The sequence below is a fragment of the Saccopteryx leptura genome, chromosome 2 (genome assembly GCF_036850995.1).
Source record: "Saccopteryx leptura isolate mSacLep1 chromosome 2, mSacLep1_pri_phased_curated, whole genome shotgun sequence".
Taxonomy (NCBI): domain Eukaryota; kingdom Metazoa; phylum Chordata; class Mammalia; order Chiroptera; family Emballonuridae; genus Saccopteryx; species Saccopteryx leptura.
In genome coordinates, this window is record NC_089504.1 from 356894420 (window position 1) to 356911302 (window position 16883).

General features: G+C 53.3%; 1 protein-coding gene across 3 annotated transcripts; it reads right to left on the reverse strand.

Annotated features, from left to right (window-relative positions):
* Positions 1-343: 343 nt before the first annotated feature.
* MKS1 (MKS transition zone complex subunit 1) lies at positions 344-14063 on the reverse strand. Of its 3 annotated transcripts, none has more exons than XM_066364659.1 (18): positions 13966-14063; positions 13454-13563; positions 12308-12378; positions 11733-11888; positions 10308-10405; positions 9992-10120; positions 8838-8942; positions 8097-8205; positions 7336-7392; positions 5859-5901; positions 5538-5603; positions 4084-4154; positions 2898-2967; positions 2683-2790; positions 1901-2034; positions 1313-1395; positions 1132-1229; positions 344-1036 (listed from the first exon to the last, which is right to left on the reverse strand). In XM_066364659.1, the coding sequence occupies exons 1-18, from the start codon at positions 14043-14045 to the stop codon at positions 945-947; spliced, it is 1680 nt and encodes a 559-aa protein (XP_066220756.1). In that variant the 5' UTR covers positions 14046-14063; the 3' UTR covers positions 344-944. The 3 variants fall into 3 exon arrangements, with proteins under 3 accessions (XP_066220756.1, XP_066220754.1, XP_066220755.1); XM_066364657.1 differs by having other exon boundaries at positions 13400-13563; positions 13966-14058; XM_066364658.1 differs by lacking the exons at positions 344-1036; positions 1132-1229 and having other exon boundaries at positions 1312-1395; positions 1838-2034; positions 13400-13563; positions 13966-14058.
* Between the last annotated feature and the right edge of the window lie 2820 nt (positions 14064-16883).

Here is a 16883-nt window from a genome sequence, read left to right on the forward strand (position 1 = left end):
GCCCCAGCCTCTAGCCACCCCAATCCTCCCCGGGGGCCTGCAGGCTGGGCAGCACGCCCTGCTTCTGCCAGTGAAGCACTGCTGAGGGCAGGAGCTGGTTCCCAGGCGGCCGGGGAGGGCGCGCCCTCGTTCCAGGCTTTGCTGCAGCTGTTCAGGACTGCTGCTAAGACACAGCTGGCACTGCCCTCTCAGCCTCTCCTGGGGGCTGCGTTAAGAGAATCACAAGAACCACTCTTGAGTAGAAAAAAGCAGAAAAGGGGTAGGGTGCAGCACTAGGGGACCCATGGGTGAACACCTCAACCACACCCGCGACCTGAGCAGAAAACAGCCAACGGAACATCAGTCAGTATAAAAATCTTTTATGTATAAAAAACACAATAAAAGATACCACCCAACTAGCAGAGAGGACTGGGCATGTCTTCAGCTTTCATTTGCTCCAGAAATAGTTGTATCTCAAACACAACAAGCCTCGAGCAGTGGGACGAGGTCGCCCCGGAGAGAAGAGGCCGAGATCCTGAGCTGGGAACTTAAAACCTCTTTCCTCCTTTCTTGGCCTCCACTTGTAAAGAGGTTGTGGAGAAGTGGGTACCTGCAGCCCACTGCAGCTGACACTGAGGCAGGCCAGGCAAGAGGCTGCGTCAAGGACAGGACTGCTATGGGGCCACCCCACACCAGCCTCAGGCCGAGAAATGTCTGGTTGTGACGCCCACTTGCAGGGGCTGAAATAGGAGGGTGGGCCGCAGGGTCTCTGGCTTTCTTGACACATGGCAAGGGGAAGACCCTGCATTAGACGAGGCAGAGGAGACAGCCTGGGGATTTTCTAACTCTTCCGGTCCCGGCGGGTCTCTGACCAGAAAGAGGAGGAGGTGGCGGAGAGCACCGGCCTCAGCTGTCACTTGTCACTTGTCTCTTACGCCCGCACGGAGGGAGAGGGCCGCAGCAGGCTAGGAGACCATGGCTCCCAAGGGGCTCACCAGGTCCTCGGGAAGGCTTTCCCGGGCCTCCTGCATGCGGCGCCGGGCGCGATGGAAGGCCTCTGAGAGGGAAGCGAACACAGCGGTCAGCTACTATGCTGGGGGCGACCACGGCCCACTGAACCCTGGGTGGCCGCTGGGGGGCGGGGGCGCCTACCCAGCACGTTGTGAATGGAACTCTGCTGGCTAAATCCGTCCAGACGGTCCAACACACTCCGCATCCTCTTCCGGAGAGAACTCGACTCCATGAAGGCCCTGCAGGGGAGCGTGCCGCGTGGCCCGGTGACTCTCCGGCCCAGGGGTCAGGAGCCCCAAGGCCGAGGGCCAGGCTCACTCACCGGGACTGCTGCAGACAGTGCAAGCGGAAGGTGACGCTCCCCGTGGTCTCCGTGCGGAGCCCGAGGCGGCTCAGGCGCTCCCCCTGCGGCGCAGTTAGACGGCGTCAGGCTTCCGCTGTTGCGGGACCGGGCGCCACGCTGGCCTCGCTCCCATTCCTATCCCCATTCTTAGGGAGAACATTCTTTTGGGGACACCTCATTCCAGCACCCAGACTATCACCTCCAGGCTAACACTGGGCTCCCGACCGCACAGCAGGGAACATTCCAACCTCACTGAGAACAAACCCTCCCACAAGCTTCCTGCCTACCCTCCCCGCGTCCGCCTGAGACCTCAGCGATGGGCTGGGGGAGGGGCTGGGGGCCAGGGGAGATCTCCAGCAGACTGCTTCCCGGAGACCTCCTAGGAGAGCAGCGTGGACATCTACGCCCGCTTCAAAATGTGGCTATGACTTTCAGCGTGAGCAGCAGGAAGGAAGTGGCTAATAATGACGTGATGAACAATAAGAGGCCTTAGCCCAAGCCCACCTTCTACAGAGCAGATGGGAGTGCAAGGGCCCAGCACGGAGTGTCCCCAGAGACAAACATCACCTTGAAGGTTCCCGGAATGCGCACGTACGAGAGGTCCTCCAGCTCCAGAGACCCTCCGATGAAAAACCGCCTCAGCTCAGCCACCGTGCCAGGCTCCCTGGGTCTCCAGGTGGGCACCGTCAGGGTGTGTGAGCCTGGGCAGGAAGAGGAAGTGAGGCCGGGGCCAGAAAGGGCAGCGGCCCTTGCTGACTCCCCAGCGATGACCCTGGCCTGGTCACCACAGCACTGTTCTGGTGGCAGTCTGACCTCTGGGGAGGACCACCAGGGTAGTAGTTAGGGCACCTGTTTGGAAGTCAACCAGACAGAAACTCAAATCTCAGTGCTGCCCGCTATTACCTGTGGACCCAGGTGAAGTGTCTTAACCTCTCTGCCTTCTTCTCATCTAGTCAAGTGGAAATACCACCACCACCTCAACCTCCCAGAGGAGCTGGGGGAATCAGAGAGAAGCGCGTAGCACACAATAAGGAATGGTGGCTATTGTTTAAATAAATACCGGCCGCTATGCCACGCAGTTTCTCCCTGAAGGCTGCGGGTCCAAGCAGAGGCGCCGAGGCAGATGGCAGACACACACGGGCGCTGGGTGCCCCAGGTCAGCTGTCCTTTCCCTCACTGCCTCTCCTGGAGGGGACATCCCTCAATAGCAGCAAGGAATCTGCCCATTAATGCTCCTGACCCCTAACTATCCCTACTTCTCACTGGAAGCGGTTGAACCTTCTGGAAGTGTTTGTCTTGTTTAGGTGCTGGGGCAGGTGGGCCACATGAGGGCAGGGACAAGAGGTCACCTGGGGTGGCAGGCAGCACCACAGCCCCGTAGCCTTCCACGCGGTACCGCTGCCAGTAGTCCAGGGACAGGACCTCACAGTAGAGCACAGGCCACTCCGGGAGAGCCTCTGGGGGAAGGTGAGAGAAGTGGCGGGTCACAGGTCACAGGGCTTCGCGGGGAGGGGGCCCCGCCCGGGGAGACCCAGGGCCTCGGACCGACTGCTGAGCCACTCACCAGCTGACTCATCCTCGTGGAGGAAGGAGGCCTCAAACGTGAATGGATAGGAGAAGTAGGCCACTTTGTCCTGAAAAAGAGAAGTGTCACGTTATACTCGGTGTCACGGGGTAGGCAAGGCTTCACCCGAGATTTATTTTCCCTGTGGCCAACGACGAGGTCACCTTCACCAGGGAAAAAGAAAACCTGTCACCGCAGGTAGGAAAGAGGCTGAGGCAAAGGGACACCCAGTTACAAGCTGCTCCCAGTCTCACAATAGCAGTGGGAGGACGGGGATGAAGCAGCCCCACAGCGCCCCCCAGGAGGGCCGGGGATGAAGCAGCCCCCCAGCGCCCCCAGGAGGGCCGGGGATGAAGCAGCCCCACAGCGCCCCCAGGAGGGCCGGGGATGAAGCAGCCCCACAGCGCCCCCCAGGAGGGCCGGGGATGAAGCAGCCCCACAGCGCCCCCAGGAGGACCGGGGATGAAGCAGCCCCACAGCGCCCCCAGGAGGGCCGGGGATGAAGCAGCCCCACAGCGCCCCCAGGAGGGCCGGGGATGAAGCAGCCCCACAGCGCCCCCAGGAGGGCCGGGGATGAAGCAGCCCCACAGCGCCCCCAGGAGGGCCGGGGATGAAGCAGCCCCACAGCGCCCCCAGGAGGGCCGGGGATGAAGCAGCCCCCCAGCGCCCCCCAGGAGGACCGGGGATGAAGCAGCCCCACAGCAGGGCCGGGGATGAAGCAGCCCCACAGTGCCCCCAGGAGGGCCGGGGATGAAGCAGCCCCACAGCGCCCCCAGGAGGGCCGGGGATGAAGCAGCCCCACAGCGCCCCCAGGAGGACCGGGGATGAAGCAGCCCCACAGCAGGGCCGGGGATGAAGCAGCCCCACAGCGCCCCCAGGAGGGCCGGGGATGAAGCAGCCCCCCAGCGCCCCCCAGGAGGGCCGGGGATGAAGCAGCCCCACAGCGCCCCCCAGGAGGGCCGGGAATGAAGCAGCCCCACAGCGCCCCCAGGAGGGCCGGGGATGAAGCAGCCCCACAGCGCCCCCAGGAGGGCCGGGGATGAAGCAGCCCCACAGCGCCCCCAGGAGGGCTGGGCCCAACTTGGAATGTCCCCAGAGGGCGTGGCTGTTGGCCTGTGAACTCCTCAGGTGCCGCCCAGGAGCTGAGTCCTGCCCCCTTCCAGGCGCTCCCTCTCGCTCTCCATACCGTTCCCAGGGACCGGGTGGCACAGGTCTGTGTCACTCCCGACAGCTGCTGCGACGCTGGGCCCGACCACTCTGAAAGCCAAAGGCGATACCTCGTCAGTTTCCCTGGGAGGAGGGCAAGTGTTGAGAACAGACCAAGCTCCTTCATCCACGCGTGCGCTCACTCACACAATCATTCACTTAACATTTCCTGAGTGTCTACTCTATGCTCTGCCCAGTCAGTGGGGTATCTCGGTGATCAGATGGAAAAGACTGCCGTCTCCCATGGACCTAACGCTCTATGGGAGGGAGCTGACCAACCAACAGGAGACCAGCAGGTAGTGATCCCTGCTGCACCAACACTAAAACGGGTGACGGAATGAGTGACCCGGAGGCTCGTTTGGGTGGAGTGGTGAGGGAGGACCTCTCAGAGGTGACACTTGGGCTGAGACCTAAACTCTAGAACAGTGGTTCTCAACCTGTGGGTCGCGACCCCGGCGGGGGTCGAACGACCAAAACACAGGGGTCGCCTAAAGCCATCGGAAATACATATTTTATTTAAAAATGTATTATATAATAAATATGTATTTTCCAATGGCTTTAGGCGGCCCCTGTGTTTTGGTCGTTCGACCCCCACTGGGGTCGCGACCTACAGGTTGAGAACCGCTGCTCTAGAAGAACCGGTTGTACAAAGATTTAACAGAAAGGGTTCCAGACACAGGAAGTGGCCCTGAAAAGGCCCAGCCTTGGATACTCAAATAGCTTCAGATGGACAGAAGCTGAGGAATTAGCCAAAGAAGCTGATGACCTACCAAAAAGAGAGGAAAGAGAAGCATGGAGCCATAAGCCAAGAGAAGGGTACGAGTGAGGACAAGTGAGCATTTCACATGGTTCTAAGAGGTCGAGTAAGGGGAAAGCAGAGAAGTCACCACAGGGTTTGACAGCTTGGAAGTGATCGACGGCCCTATAAAGGACAATTGATCGATGGCCCTGAAAAGGACAATAACAGGCCCTGGCCAGTTAGTTCAATGGTAGAATATCAGCCTGACATGTGGATATACCAGGTTTGATTCCCAGCCAGGGCACATAGAAGAAGCGCCTATCTGCTTCCCTTCTCCCTTCTCTCTCTCTCTTCCCCTCCTGCAGTCAAGGCTCCATTGGAGCAAGTTGGCCTGAGCACTGAGGATGGCTCCATGGCCTCAGCCTCAGGCACTAAGAAGGGCTCAGTTGCTGAGCAATGGAGCAATGCCCCAGATGGGCAGAGCAGTGCCCCCTAGGGGGCTTGCTGGGTCTGTCCCAGTCTGTGTGCATTTAGGAATCTGTCTGCCTCCTCTCCTCTCACTAAATTAAAAAAAAGAAAGAAAAGAAAAGAACAATAAGTTTCATAGAGCAGGAGCAGGGAAGGAGGCCTGACCAAATGCCTGTAGAAAACTTTCAGAATGGATATAAAAAGAGAGACTTATGAATGTTACTTACTAGTAGTTGGTAACTCCAAAAAGAAGTGGACGTAGATATTGTCATACTCATAGCCTTGGGCTGAAACTAAGAAAGCAAGAAATAATTTTTCTGATTCTCCTATCTCCCTTTGACACCCACCCAGTCCTAAAGGGTCCATACACTTCTGGAAGAAAGTCCCTCGAGGCCAGGAACTCTCTTGTGTTTCCAGGGAAGACTCCTGGCTGAGTCTCCCAAGTGCTGAGACAAGCCCAGGCTCCCCCTGGGCCGGGTGGATTACTTCACAGCTCCATCAGGGCACCTGACCAAGCACAAGAGCTCTCTGTCCAGCAAGACACTTACCTACCTCTCCGTTTACAAAGAGCCGGAGGTAACCCGGGACAGTCTAAGGGAGAGAGAAGCAGGAAAGATTAGGGGTGTGCGGGAATGGCCACTTCTCCGGCCGGTCTGTCCACAAATCCCCGGCAGTTCTGACAGGATATGGCACTAATGTCTTTCTTCCCTACCCTGCCACTTCACAGGTCTGTTTCCTAAAACATCTAAAATGCGTAATGTAGAAAAAAAGTACATAATTTAAATGGGGGGGCATCACAATATGGGAGATTTAGAAGAACAGCCACAGGAAGCTGTAACAGCTGTCCTGTGGGCGTGCTGGGAGCCGGGAGCTCTGTTCCCTTTCAACGGCTGAGGTCAGGAAGCGAGGGGCTTTCCCGTTTGGGCTATCTGTGTAGTTATCCTACCTAACTTTTTGCCACTGGCCATCTGTTACGAATGCAATATAAATATAATGAAAGTTAATTTTTTGGAGGTGGGCAGAGACCAGTGGGTTGTTTTAGCCGTGTTTCAGATCTAGAAATGGAACTCCTGGAATGAGGGGACACAAAGAACAGGAGCATAAAATAACTGACCTCCACTGTTTTGTTTTGTTTTCAGAGAGCCAAACTATTTGACACACAGAAGTGACACCCCTCCCCTCTCTACGAGGCCCTCAGGAAAATATCCACGTGAAGTGAGGGTGGCATTTCTCATCTTTATATTTATTTTTTAAATTAGTTATAAAGTGATACATGCATGCATGGCCACTGAAAAAATTCAAAACTACCTAAGCTTAGAGAATTAAAAGTAAACATCCCTGAAGCATCGCTCTCACCACCCAATACCATCTACCATCCACAGTCCCACGCTCTCCCCAGAAAGAGCTGCCGCAGCATGTGTGCCCCTGAGAGCCCTTTTCCTGCGCAGTAACTGTTCTATATCAACACACAATGTTTTAAGAACATTAACAGGGACCATCCTCCGTGTGCTGCTTGACTTCCTCTGACACTGAAGGGTAGTCTCGGGACCTTTAAGAGGTACTGTTACCAGCCTGACCAGGAGGTGGCGCAGTGGATAGAGTGTCGGACTGGGATGCAGAAGACCCGGGTTCGAGACCCCGAGGTCACCAGCTTGAGTGCGGGCTCATCTGGTTTGAGGAAAAGCCCACCAGCTTGAACCCAAGGTCGCTGGCTCCAGCAAGGGGTTGCTCGGTCTGCTGAATGCCCGCGGTCAAGGCACATATGAGAAAGCAATCAATGAACAACTAAGGTGTTGCAACACGCAATGAAAAACTAATGATTGATGCTTCTCATCTCTCTCTGTTCCTGTCTGTCTGTCCCTGTCTATCCCTCTCTCTGACTCACTCTCTGTCTCTGTAATAAATAAATAAATAAATAAATAAATAAATAAATAAAAATTAAAAAAAAAAAAGAGGTACTGTTACCAGCCACAGTCAGAGGCCCTGGCTGACTGGCTCACAGCCTGTGGGGTGCCCAGCACTCACCATCTCAAAGTCGGTGCCCACAAGACTGCTGAGGTACTCCTTGTGCCGGCCATAGAGCTGTGGAAGGGAACCAAACCAGAACCCAAGATGTGACCCACGCCAGACCAGGGTTCAGTTCTGACCAGAACCCAAGATGTGACCCACGCCAGACTAGGGTTCAGTTCTGAACGGGGGAAGGAAAGCGGTAATGGGAGATGCCACACGCGCTGGAGGCCTGGCGTCCCAGCCACGGACATTTCAAAGGGAAGCAGCGGGGGGTGGACGGTCCTGGGACATACGTGACCCTGGGCAGACTACTGGGCTGTTCAGTCTCAGTGTCCTCACTTATAAGTGGTAGCAACGAAAGTATGTACCTCAAAGAGTCGTCGTACAGTCTAAATGAAATAAAGTATGTCAGATACCTAACCCAGAGCACGGGAAGTGCTCAAATAAATGCTCTGATGATGACGCTCTAATATGATCAAAACTTGGGTCTGGTATGTCAGCGATGCTTCCTACTTCAAGAGGCATAAAGAACAGACCCCGCAGCTGCTGACATCGGTCTTGGACTCGGTCTCAGCTCCCAGGTGCCGAGGCTCACCCCCCCCAGGTGCTGGGGCTCACCTCCCCAGGCGCTGGGGCTCACCCCCCCCAGGTGCTGGGGCTCACCTCCCCAGGCGCTGGGGCTCACCCCCTCAGGCTCTGGGGCTCACCCCCTCAGGCTCTGGGGCTCACCCCCCCACACCCTGCCCTCACGGTACTCAGGGTCAGTGCGCTCTTACGTCCTTGAACACGCGCTGTTCCCGCGCCTCCTCCTCCGGCTGCGCAAGGGAGGACACGTTGTCGATGGTGTACCTCCACAGCTCCTGCTTCTCCCCCTCGCTCTCGATTCTGTAAGGTCAAAGCCACGCAGCGACCAGCTCTAACAAGAGAGGGGCCCTCCAGCTCTAGCCTGGGGCTGAGCCACCGCTGGCCACACGCCTCCTTTACAGGATGGAATGACTATGATGGACGGAGTGACTGGGAGACGGAAACAAAACGGCAAAGCAAGGGCGCCGGACCAGACTCGGAGAGGGTAGGGTCTGGGCCCGTTTCTGCCTCAAAGTCACGGTGCAACCGTGAAGCGTGACATCCCTGGCACCCGGTTCTCTGACCTAAGGAACGAACAGGGGTATCTCGAGAACTTCTAATTTATGCTTCTGTTATTCCAGGACGGAGAAATGAAAACACAGCGCCCAGAAGACCCGGCTGAGTTCAGCTCACCCCGTTGCCGCCAGTTCCTATGCTCAGCAGCGCAGAGAAGTACTTTCACTTAACTACACTGCTAGAGTTATTGCTTTTGAATTGGTGTAGTGACACATTTTCTGAGAACAGGATCCCCAGTATCCTAGGGGTCAATGACCCGGAATAGAACATGAACCACCACCTGGGGGTTTGCAAGTATTTCTGCACATCTCCTCAGCTAGGGGCAAGAAGTGAAGCCAAGGGAAGACATGCCAGCCCCACCCCCTTTCTCTCCTCACCGGTAGGGTCCTTTGAGGCCAGTGAAATCCGGCTTCACTGTGATCACACCATTGCTGTCCACCTTCAGGGTACAGAGGACATGTTCATAATTCTTATAGCCAAGCCTAGAAACCAGAATGAACAAGGCTCAGGATCACCGGTCCCACTTCCAGGGAGAGGAAGGGGGAGTCAGACCACATTAGGGGAGAAGACAGAGGCAGAAGTGAGAATTATCACAGTAAAACACTCTCCTCTGAGGACCACCAAGCGGAACAAAAAGAAGAAAAGGCCCGTCCCTCCCAGATACCCTAGGCCCTGGTCGGCAAACTCATCAGTCAACAGAGCCAAATATCAACAGTATAATGATTGAAATTTCCTTTGAGAGTCAAATTTTTTAAACTTAAACTATATAGGTAGGTACATTGTTATTAACTTAATTAGGGTACTCCTAAGCTGGCCAAAGAGCTGAATGTGGCTCATGAGCCGTGGTTTGCCAACCACAGCTCCTAGGCTAACCACAACAGGAGGGAGATGGTGATGGGGGGGAGACAGCGGTGGGGGGAGACAGCGGTGGGGGGAGACGGTGGTGGGGGGAGACAGCGGTGGGGGGAGACGGCGATGAGAGGGAGACGGTGGGGGGAAACGATGGTGGGGGGAGACGGTGATGAGGGGGAGACGGCGATGAGGGGGAGACGGCGGTGGGGGGAGACGGCGGTGGGGGGGTATATGGTGGGGGGAGACGGCGATGAGGGGGAGACGGTGGGGGGGAGACGATGGTGGGGGGAGACGGTGGTGGGGGGAGACGGCGATGAGGGGTAGACGGCGGTGGGGGGAGACGGCGGTGGGGGGGTATATGGTGGGGGGAGATGGCGATGAGGGGGAGATGGTGATGAGGGGGAGACGGTGGGGGGGAGACGATGGTGGGGGGAGACGGTGGTGGGGGGAGACGGCGATGAGGGGGAGACGGCGATGAGGGGTAGACGGCGGTGGGGGGAGACGGCGGTGGGGGGAGACGGTGGGGGGGAGACGGTGGGGGAGGGAGACGGTGGGGGGGACTAGTGATGGGGGGAGACGCTGGGGGGGAGGTGGTGGTGGGGAGCTAGTGATAGGAGGAGACGGTGATGGGAGGAGACAAGGAGGCGGATCTGGGCTGGTAGTGAGGAGCTGCACTCACTTCCCATAGGGCCCCAGGTCTGCCATGATGTACATCGTCTGAAGAGGGGTGTTGATGACATGGTTGTTCCTGATGAACTCTTCTGACGGTTCCCAGGTGACAATTCGTGACTTGAGGATGCCACCCTCCCTGGGAGACACCACAGGAAGGGTCACTTGCCTGGTACCCCCTGAAGAGCCTGAAGGAGGGAACATGGGGGAGCACGCCCAGGTGGAGGTCTACTGTGGAAGCCTGAGTGGGTGGCCATGCCGTGAGCAGTGGCATGGGAGGACACACAGCCCCCCACGTGCACAGCCCCACGCCCACATGCACTCACGTCCCCCGCCTGTCCTGCCGTCGCCGCCTGACATTCGCCATTCGCTCGACCAAGAACGATGGCAGCTCCTTGGTCGCAGTGGTCATTTTCTGACAGTGCTGGGAAAAGAGAGCAGCCCTGTGTGACCCAGCTGGTCAGGGCCACCCAGGACCAAGGCCCCAAAGGGAAGTCTTCCTTCTGAAACCTCGTCCGGGACCTGAACCTAAAAGTACCCACAAAACACATGCTAATGGAGGCAGCAAGGCACAAGCAAGCCGAAGGTTAGAGTCCCACTACTTCCTGATGTGCCCTAAGGTTTCAGCATATTAACCTTCAGAAATGAGCTCATTTGTGCTAACATGAAAATGAGCCTACTATTTCTGAGCATGTACCAACAAAAAGTTGGGCGAGTTTGCCTGGTAGCTGTTGACATTAACTAGATAGTTAAGAGATCCCAAACGAGACACAAATATTCTGTGGAAAATGCTTACCAGGGAACCAAGCACTAACTGTAATTTTATTCACTTTCCCAAAACAGACAACCCAGATTTTATATGTCCCCAACCCACAGCTTTCCTAATAAAAGCATCAACCTTCCAAAAAACACTCACTTTGAACAACTGTTCCTTGCAGAGATCTACAAGGTTGTAGACAAAAATCAGAAAATAGCGGCTCTACCATCCCTCAAAGGGGTTAAAATCTCACTGAGAAGACAGATCCCATCAGGGACTAAAAAACAATGTTAAACAAGTCCACCAGGGTGTGTTGGCGTACTTGAGGTAAACTGAGGACAAACGCCATTGGCTGCACCGAACTTCTCAAACCCATACACTCAGAGCTTGGGCTGAATCCCATGGTGAATTTTTATCTAGATTAGTGATTTTCAACCGGTTTGCCGCAATACTTTTTGAAACATGCAAGGGCTGACTATTCAGTCAAGGGCACTGACCTCTTTTCCCTTAGACTGTCAAATAAAAAAAATGACAACAGCCAATACAACAATATCTGTCCAGTGTGAATAATCAAATTGTACCTTTATTTTTTTTGTCAGATCAGCAAAAAATATTTTTTAGTGGCTGCAAACTTTTAGCAATTAGTTTATGAGTTCCGTGAGATGACAAAGGTTGAAAATGGTTCTCGACTCCATCCCCCTGTCATCTCATGAGGCATGGAGGATGTCGAGCCCAGTGGCTGCTTCTCCCTGTCTGCAGCCTGCAAGCCTCCCCTTAGAGGCTCCGCCAGCTCCCCCAGGCTCTCCAGCGGTGGAGGAGGGAGCAGGAGCCACTCCTCCCGTAGACTGTGCCCACTCTGCTACAGCGCAGTTCCTAGACAGGCTCTCTGTCACCCCTTAGCAGGCTCCTGATTTAACACACAGGACCCAGCAAGGCCAGAAAGCTCAGGGAGGTAAAGGAGAAGGAAGCCATGGGACCTCGGAAAGAACAATACCTCCTCCAAATTGGTGTATCTGTCCGAGTCGGTGTAGGTAAAGATCCGTCGGTTCTTCCTTCTACCCGACTCCTCCAGCTTCAGGATGTCTTGATGGTACTGATGATCCAATGGGCTCTGACAGGCGGCTTCATTCTGGTACAGATCTACTTCAAACTGAGGTCACAAGGAAAGTGAGAGCTACTGTACTGTGTCAGACTTTTGTTCCCATAACTGTTGGACAGAGCTGATATAATCTGACATGTTTTTGTAGCCAGCTCTCCACTACCTAAACTAATGGAGGGCAGGGGATTCAAAGGATGTAAGCGCCGAAAGGAGCCAGAGTGATGCTGTTAGAGATGGCATGTGGCCCAGAGGGGAGAAGTGCCTCACCCAGGATCATAAAACTGGGTAACGGCAGTTACTATGCCACACTGCCCTTGTTAACACAATAGCAGGAAGAATAAAGTGCAATAAGCTTTCTGGAAATTGGTTTGGCAGTCTGTATGAACATCTTTCCCTGCCCACCAGCTAGGTGGGGGTGAACCAGTGAACCAGGAGAAAGTAGACTGAGCAGACAAACGACATGGGCTCACCTGGCTGAAGAGCTTCTCCTGCCACCCAATCAAGACCTCCTCCTCTTCATCTTCATCTGGGCGGTGTCCACCTCCAAAGACAACAGGACGAGCAATGTTTGAGCCAAACCAGCACCACTTCTGGCTCTGTGGTTAGTTTAATCAAAGCCCCTGCTCTTATATTTGCCACAAAACCAGCTGGAGTTCAGTGATGTATTAAGTACTCACTCTAGACAAAGTTTGGGGAGACTGTGGATGTACAGAAGCCAAGATTGAGACCCAAGAAGTTTGAATCACTACTCTAATTTGAATAAAAGGAAGACAGGCCTTGTAGGAATTATTTGATCTAATTCCATGTCAGTAGCTGAAATTTAGATCTAGGCCGAATAGCTCTTTCCCAATCCCAACTGTCTACATTTGATTAAAATGAACCCTGGCATATTTATCTTTACTATTCCTGAAGCCACAGATCTAGAATCACAAACACTGTATCAGGAGAGAAAAAGAGAGGCACATAAGTAATGAACCAAACCTAATACACTCCTGGCTGAGCATGCCTTGTTCAGAGACACGTTTCACAACCCACCAGCCCACACTCTTGCCCAGGGCTATTTTTTAACGGAAACAAAAGCAGAGAGACTAGAGGCCTAACACAAGCACACTGTCCTCTCCTGCTCACTCCCCTGCCTTCCCAGACTAGCAAAACTGCAGGAGCCCAGTTGATGTTAATATGCACATTTTTCAAGCAGACCCAAATTTTAAAATTGTTTTTAAAAGTGTTTCTGTGGGTACTTAGAACTTAGAGAATATTTTTCCCTTAGGGGAAAAAAAAGGCCACAAATAGAATTTAGGTTGCCAGGAAAATGTATAACATATCTAAAGTATGGTATTTATTATGTCACTACATTTAACCACAATTAAGATAAAAATCTTGAGGCAGGAATCATGCCTTATTCAAATTCCATATGCAACATAATATGGCAGTTAAAGTGGCCTAATCAAACCATGGCTTCAACGTTTACCAGCCACGTGACCCTGGGCAAGGAACCCAACCTCTCTGTGCCTTTTCTGAGACCACAGCCCTGGTTCTATTCTGTCTTAATACGTAACTACCACCGTAGGCCCTGCGCTGACACCTAAGGGTGCAGGTCACCACCATACACCCACTAGAGGTTGGGTGAGGCCTGAATGTGGCCAAGTCTATGAGGTCCTTCCCGCGCTGGGCAGCAGGCTGGTTATGGAAGAAGTTCCTTGATGTAATTCGTTGCAGGTGGACTCTGTTAGGGAAAGAGAAGCCCCAAATACTCGTTAAAAGACCCACAGCCAGGAGATGAACACGAAGCAAAGATGGGGGAAACACAGAAGAGGGTGGGGTCCCAAGGTGTGCGGGGTACACGCAACTGAGGGGTGTGAGCGGGGCGCGGGGTCCTAAGGAAGAGTGAGGATGAGGGGCCGTAATGGGGACACAGGACTCCGAGGAACCTGGGGAGGGGTACCGGGGTGGGGGCTGGAAGCTGTGCGTGAAGACGGTGCGGGGTAGTGAGGGCGCGGTGGGGAGATCGCGGAGGCACAGAGCAGAGCTGTAAGTGGGAATGAGGGCTGCCGAACACTAAGAAGTGAAGCTCAGCTCGAATTATCTGAGAGCATAAAAGCACAGGGCTCCGGGACGGTGCGACTACCGGAGGCGCAAGTTGCGCACGGGGTCTCGGGAACGATACACAGCCTCCCCGGTGTCAGTGTTCCAGACGGCCTCCGCCATGACAGCTGCAAGGCGCCGCGACTGCGACTGCGCCAGAAAGCGCGGCGCCCCCGTTCCCTCGGCAACGGAGACGCTGAGTTCCGGAGGAAGGGGGAAACGCTGCGCGCGCAACTCTCGGTTCCCAGTGGGCTGCGCCTCCGCCAGTCCAGTGCATCCCCAGCAGAGGCCAAGTATCCGTTCGTCCTCGTGACAGGATCACCGCTTTCCACAAGTGTGAGCAAAGCTTGTGCACACCCAAGGCCAACTCGATGCACTTTACAAGTGAGGAAACTAAAGCAGAGCTATTGGCCCTTTCCATATGGATTCAGAAATGGTGATAAGGACCGGATCCAGATGCCCTGAGTCCTGACCACTACTTTTGCCATCAGACCACACTGACGTCCACTGAATGCTTGGCACGTTGGCCTGAAAATTGGTGGACGTGACTCATACCATGTTTCCCTTCTTCCCAGAGGAGTCAGGGAAGGTGATGGCACTTACACAGACGTGAACCTATATTCTTGGGGGAAATAGGAAACTGTCAGAAGATGTATGAGTCCTTGTGTTGGTATTCACTAAGCCAGAGAAAGAAAAGACAAGGAAGCTAGTAGTAAGGAAGGAAAGGATGTTATTGAACTGGTTTTCCCTTGCTTGTGTTAGTTCTCAATTTTAAAACCTTAGATACTACATTGGCCTCCTGAAAACCCACCAAAGCGCCATTCAGAAGTCATGCTTCAATGGACTATCAAAGGCAAGACAAATCATTACCTCTAGTCTGGCTCCCTGGCTTCCCAAAGGTGCTGTCAATAGTTAGCAACCTTTGACATTTGCTGCTCCCTCCAACAGAGTAAGCAGTTGTCCTCTGAACTCAGGAATCTTATGTCAGTTTGATTATATGACCTTGGGAGTCCCGGGCAACATAGCTGCTGTTGTGTAACACGAAGGGACTCACCATCATCGTGACATCAGTATTTAACATCTACTACAGCCTGAGCGCTTTGTTGGCATTGTCCCTAATCTTCATAGAAACCCCTTCAGCAGGTATTCCTACTCCCATTTAATTGATGAAGTTAGTGAAGGCCAGGGCTTCAAGAGCTTGCTAAGGTAGAACTCTAGCAAGTGGTGAAGGGGCTGGGATTCTAACCCAGGTCTCTCTTGGGAAACCTGAACACTTTCCACTCCACCTCGCAGCCTCTCTCTCCTTATGGAACCGTTTATTCCATAAGAGCACACAATTTCCAACCTGGGAAATACTTATTTCAACAGATGAAACCGTGGAGGCAGAATACTAGCTCTTAAGAAACAGTCTCTCTAATTTTTCCATTTAAGTTACCAATAGTCTGACCAGGCGGTGGCACAGTGGATAGAGCATCAGACTGGGACGCAGAGGACCCAGGTTCAAAACCCTGAGGTTGCCGGCTTGAGCGTGGGCTCACCAGCTTGAGCATAGGGTCGCTGGCTGGAGTGTGGAATCATTAATATCATCCCAGGGTTGCTGGCTTGAGCAAGGGTCACTGGCTCTGCTGGTCAAGACATATAGAGAAAGAAATCAATGAACAACTAAGGTGCCATAATGAAGAACTGATCCTTCTCATTTCTCTCCCCTCCTGTCTGACTGTTCCTATCTGTCCTTTTCTCTGTCTCTGTCAAAAAAATAAAGTTGTCAATAGACAATGCTGTGCCATATGAACAACAAATAATAAATATGGAGACTGAATCAACAGTTTAGTTTTATAACCAAATTAGGTTTATAGCAAAGCCAATTTGGTATCTTAACCATTTTTTTTTTTTTTTACAGAGACAGAGAGAGAGTCAGGGAGAGCGATAGATAGGGACAGACAGACAGGAATGGAGAGATGAGAAGCATCAATCATTAGCTTTTCGTTGCACATTGCAACACCTTAGTTGTTCATTGATTGCTTTCTCATATGTGCCTTGACCGTGGGTCTGCAGCAGACAGAGTAACCCCTTGCTCGAGCCAGCGACCTTGGGTCCAAGCTGGTGAGCTTTTTGCTCAAACCAGATGAGCCTGCGCTCCAGCTGGCGACCTCAGGGTCTCGAACCTGGATCCTCTGCATCCCAGTCCAACGCTCTATCCACTGCGCCACCGCTTGGTCAGGCCCCAATTTGGTATCATTATAAGCAAAACAGGTACTATACCACATGGTATGGAAAGTTATTTGTTTAAGTAACTATAATTGAATTATTTTTATACAGGTAAACTATATTTTTATGTTTTTTGTTTACTGGTATCTCTAAATCAGCATTCTTAAAATTGGGGTCTGTGAATGGTGCTCAAGGGGTCTATGAACTCTTTCCTAGAATTCTGTCAGGAGCATTTTCTGGAAGGAGTTTATAGCTTTTATCAGATTCTTGAAGGAGTTTGTACCCTGATATCAAGAATGTCCTGGCCCTGGCCAGTTGGCTCAGTTGTAGAGTGTCACCCTGGTGTGTAGATGTCCTGGGTTCAATTCCTGGTCAGGGCACACAGAAGAATTGCCCATCTGCTTCTCCACTCCTCTTGCTTCTCTCTCTCTTCTCTTCTCTTCTCTTCTCTTCTCTTCCCCTCCTGCAGCCAAGGCTAGATTATAGCGAGTTGGCCCCTGGTGCTAAGAATGGCTCCATGGCCTCTGCCTCAGGTGCTAAAAAATGGCTCCAGTTGCAATGGAGCAATGCTCCAGATGGGCAGAGCATCACCTCTAGTGAGCTTGCCGGGTGGATCCTGGGAGTCTGTCTCTGCTTCCTCTCTTCTTACTGAATAAAATAAAATTAAATTAAAGAAAGGAATGGCCTGATCCCCACTACACTTATATATGGACATCTTGTTAAAAGTCAGAAGTTTGGATTACATAGCATACC